This window comes from Anarrhichthys ocellatus, unplaced genomic scaffold (assembly GCF_004355925.1).
Source record: "Anarrhichthys ocellatus isolate YVR2014 unplaced genomic scaffold, GSC_Weel_1.0 scaffold8, whole genome shotgun sequence".
In the NCBI taxonomy this organism is placed as follows: domain Eukaryota; kingdom Metazoa; phylum Chordata; class Actinopteri; order Perciformes; family Anarhichadidae; genus Anarrhichthys; species Anarrhichthys ocellatus.
The window spans coordinates 11,127,844-11,132,002 of record NW_022280038.1 but is presented as its reverse complement, the minus strand read 5'-3'; the positions used below and the strand labels follow the sequence as shown (position 1 = coordinate 11,132,002).

Sequence of the window (4,159 nt, the reverse complement as noted above, 5' to 3'; positions counted from 1 at the left end):
CTCCTCAGTCCAGATATGGTCACTTCCTGTTCACTGGTTGCAAAAATAACAAGATGGCGACGGCCAAAACGCCAAACTCGAGGCTTCAGCAGTCTACAAACCAATGGGTGTTGGCATGACGACTACAGCCACGTCCTATATACAGTCTATGGCTCGACCGACTTACAGACTTTGAGTTTTAGCTAAAATGAGCTTCACTGTTGTTCCTTCATTAAATGTGGATTCATCCGCCGCTGAAAATAGTCCCCAACAGATGCAACATTTCCTCCTGTTTGTTTGATAAAACTACACTAACCCGCTGTTTTAGAGAATTAATTAATCATTATTATTTAAACATGAACCTATTTGTGAGTTGTGTTTACAGATTAATATCTGGAGTGCCACAGACAGGAAGTATTTAAAGACGGACTAACACATTGCTCGTTTTGGTCTTTTTCATTTAAAAAGCTTAAATTGGACAAAATAAATGCGACTATCAGTACTTGTGCTCTTAAATTAAATTGTACAGTTCTCAAACTAAACCGCTCGCCTCAGATGTGCCAGGTGGCTGCATGTTAGTTTCACTGGTAAACACCATCAGGGACCATAAGTGCACAGTTGGTCCTCTTCACACCCCCACCGACGGCCCTCGCTCACACCGACGTGTCCTCCGTGTGTGGAAGGATCCCACGGGGACAAGCTGTCAGCGTCCTCACGACTCGACACAAACTGTGACCGGCGATATGTCAACGGGCTTTTTCTCTGTCCTGAGTTTTTGCTCACATCAACATCTTCAGTGACTTCATGCTGCGTAACGTTACACTACTTGATTTTTTTATATTTATTCATGCTATTTATCATTCAGACTATTTTCATGTGTCTAAATTCTTCGTTGGTCAGTATTCATGTCATCATCTAAGAACATTTAAATCTGTGGTCGTCACAAAGCCTTTAAAAGCACGTATAGTGTTGAATCCTGCTGAATTCACTCTCAAAGCCTCAATATGTTGTGTTTGGATATTAGCAGGGAGGCAGCTAATGCTTATATGTATTCATTCTATATATATATATAATCTGCTGATTTCTTTCTGGATTCATTGATTAATCATTTTGTCTATAAAATGTCAGAAATCTGGAAAACAAACATGCTCATCACAATATCTTAGAGATCATTGTAACATGTTCGAATTGCAATTTACAAAGATGTAAAACACAGAAAATCAAAAGTAAGATTCATTCGCCAACAAATCATGAGTTGAAAAGTGATTAAAACTATTTAATTATCAAAATATCCAGCACTTCATCTTCTGGTTTTAAGGAACGTTTGGAGGTGAACTGACGGTGCACTGTTGGTTTACTACGTCATAACTTCTGTCATTAAACATGTGGCAAGCAGTTAACCAGGCGGTAACCTCCGGTCCTGAAGTGTGTTAAAGCTGCATTCTCTCTACTGTTATTATGTTATTGTGTGTGTGTGTGTGTGTGTGTGTGTGTGTGTGTGTGTGTGTGTGTTCACAGGGCCAGGGGGAGGTCTCGGCTCGAGGCTCGGCCATGGAGGGGGACTGCCTCAGCTGTATGAAGTACCTCATGTTCATCTTCAACTTCTTCATCTTTGTGAGTTCACCGGGTTCTCTGCTTTTCTTCTTCTGTGGTTTCACATCAGACTGAAATCAAAGGAGACCAGAAAACAATCCCATGAAATTATAATAACTGTGATTTCAGTTTGCAGAGCTGCTGTAGAACCTGATTCACACATTTAACCAGAACACATTAAATGAACATATACATGCATATATTCTTTATTTTTATACCAAAAACACAAACTATAATCTCTATTAAATCATTCACTGAACAGAAGAACCTGCTTTATTTTCCTGTTTGTCTGAAGTTCTTTGACCTGAGATTCAGAATGTGTTTGCTTCTAATGTTCCTTCATCAAAATCACCGACGGATGAATATTTGAACGTAGTGAACAGGAATCAGCTCTGAGTGAAAGCAAAAGTAATGTATTCTCTTTACGCACTTTAATGATTCTTTAACAGGTTTCTGAGAAAGATTTCAAGGTTATATAACTTTAATTCTTTGCATTTGGAATTTACACTGAAAGGAAAACTACAGTTCATTACAGTTGAAGTTGGGGGAAATGTTTCTTGCCGTTAAATCAACATCGTCACTAAAGTCACTGCTGCTCCAACAAACAGACGAAGCAGCAGGTTAATCAAACAAATCAAGTATTCACTGTAGAACTATGAACCCGAGCTGTCTGTTCTAAACATCCATCGTTTACAGAGCGACTTCCTGCTTCAACTGTGACCCATCGTACTTATTCATTTTTAAATATTAATATGGATTTTTAAAGGGACAAAGCAGACTAGTTAACATCCATTTTCATCCTCTCATCCGAGGTCAGCAGGTTGTTCCAGACGTCCATCTCCTCACTGACGTCTTCCTGATGAACCCAGAAACGTTTTCCCAGACCAGATATATAATCCCTCCATCGTGTTCTGGGTCTTCCTCCTGGAAAAACCTCCAAACGGAGGCTTTCCAGGAGGATCCTGATCAGAGGTTGAACCACCTTCAGCTGGTCCCTTTCGACCTGAAGGAGCCACCCCTTCGTAGGAAGCACATTTTGTTCTGCTCACGTCTGCGATCTCATTCTTGCGGTCACTAACCAAATCCAATACAATCTGCCCAGCATGTGTCCTCATCTGTCCCTCTTCAACGCCGGCATCGCTGCTGACGCTGCACCAAACCGCCTGTTCATCTCACGCTCACTGGTGGACTAAACCCCAGAGGGACTTGAACTTCTGAGCTCGGGGGCGGCGACTCACTCCCAACGATCCACCCTGTAAGTGTGCAGGTGTTTGCCCCTCAGCCAGATGTAACGTTAGCCATCAAAACCACAATAAAACAAACAACATGGACACTCAGACCAGAGGAAGAGTCAAGAAAACATGAAGCAACAGAGAATAAAAACCTAAGCGGAGTAAGACAGGAGGTGGGAGTGTTGCTCATCTTCCTCAGCTGATCCAACCCCTCTTCTTCCTCAGTACAGAAAGCATCTGAAGTAGAAGAACTCACAGACTTTGAGTCCGTGCGGGTTTAGTTCTGTTCGTCTGTCAAATGATCGAGTGTTTGAGTCTCTCGCAGACATTTTGAGTCCTTTATGAACCCTTTCCTTAAGTCAGCATTAGATGCAGACTTTGCCCAAGAGAATTACCCACAATTCATTGCAGTGGGGCGTTAAACACGGGGTAACCAGTGGACGCATGGAGACGTAAAAAAAAGGTAAACAAAGAGGACGGCTCACCTGTGTTCAGCCTGGAGTATTAAATTCACTCAGAAACATTAAAGATGGAACATAAAAACACATGAAATCAGAGCATTGTTATTTATTTATTCATCAAATATTTGATTTATTCATTGAAGCTGTTTTGACAAAAACAAGTAAATATATTTGAAATGCCCTCTCATCTTGTGAGGAAAGAGCCTGAAAGAATAAAAGTAAAGCATATAAAATAAATACCCACAAAGTGCTGTCTCGTTGTATTTACACCGTGTCAAGCCCTCACAGTCTCTCACACTCAAACCATTGAACAGGTGACGTCAGTGAGTCCCTGAGGGTTCAGGGTTCAGGACCTTAAGGGGGACACTGGGATCCGGTCTAACTGATTGTTTGACCCTCTCTCTCTCCCAGCTGGGTGGCTCCTTCCTGCTGGGCGTCGGCATTTGGGTGCTGCTGGACCCGATGGGCTTCAGGGAGATCGTGGCGGCCAACCCGGTGCTGTTCACGGGGGTCTACGTGGTCCTGGCCATGGGCAGCATGCTGTTCCTGCTGGGCTTCCTGGGCTGCTGCGGAGCCATCCGGGAGAACAAGTGCCTCCTGTTCTTTGTGAGTCTGGCCAGAGAGATTTAGTGGTTTTATTGTGAAAGGTAAAAAAACGGTGAACCGCGACATCCTGTGTGATCCTCTTAGTGACAGTAAGAGTAGAAAACATCCTCGAGGATCAGGACTAGACTGAGACTGGTTCATATAGAGGATCAGGACTAGACTGAGACTGGTTCATATAGAGGATCAGGACTAGACTGAGACTGGTTCATATAGAGGATCAGGACTAGACTGAGACTGGTTCATATAGAGGATCAGGACTACACTGAGACTGGTTCATATAGAGGATCA

At 42.7% G+C, this 4,159-nt stretch overlaps 1 protein-coding gene across 2 annotated transcripts in view; it reads left to right on the top strand.

The window, feature by feature from the left end:
• The first annotated feature begins 34 nt into the window (after positions 1-34).
• Positions 35-4,159, top strand: part of LOC116384294 (tetraspanin-18-like) — an 11,697-nt gene continuing 7,572 nt past the window's right edge. For both annotated transcript variants that reach the window (XM_031848806.1, XM_031848807.1), the window contains exons 1-2: positions 35-1,593; positions 3,677-3,871. In XM_031848806.1, the coding sequence (XP_031704666.1) occupies positions 1,438-1,593; positions 3,677-3,871 (351 nt within the window). In that variant the 5' untranslated portion in view covers positions 35-1,437. The remainder of the gene's footprint in view (positions 1,594-3,676; positions 3,872-4,159) is intronic.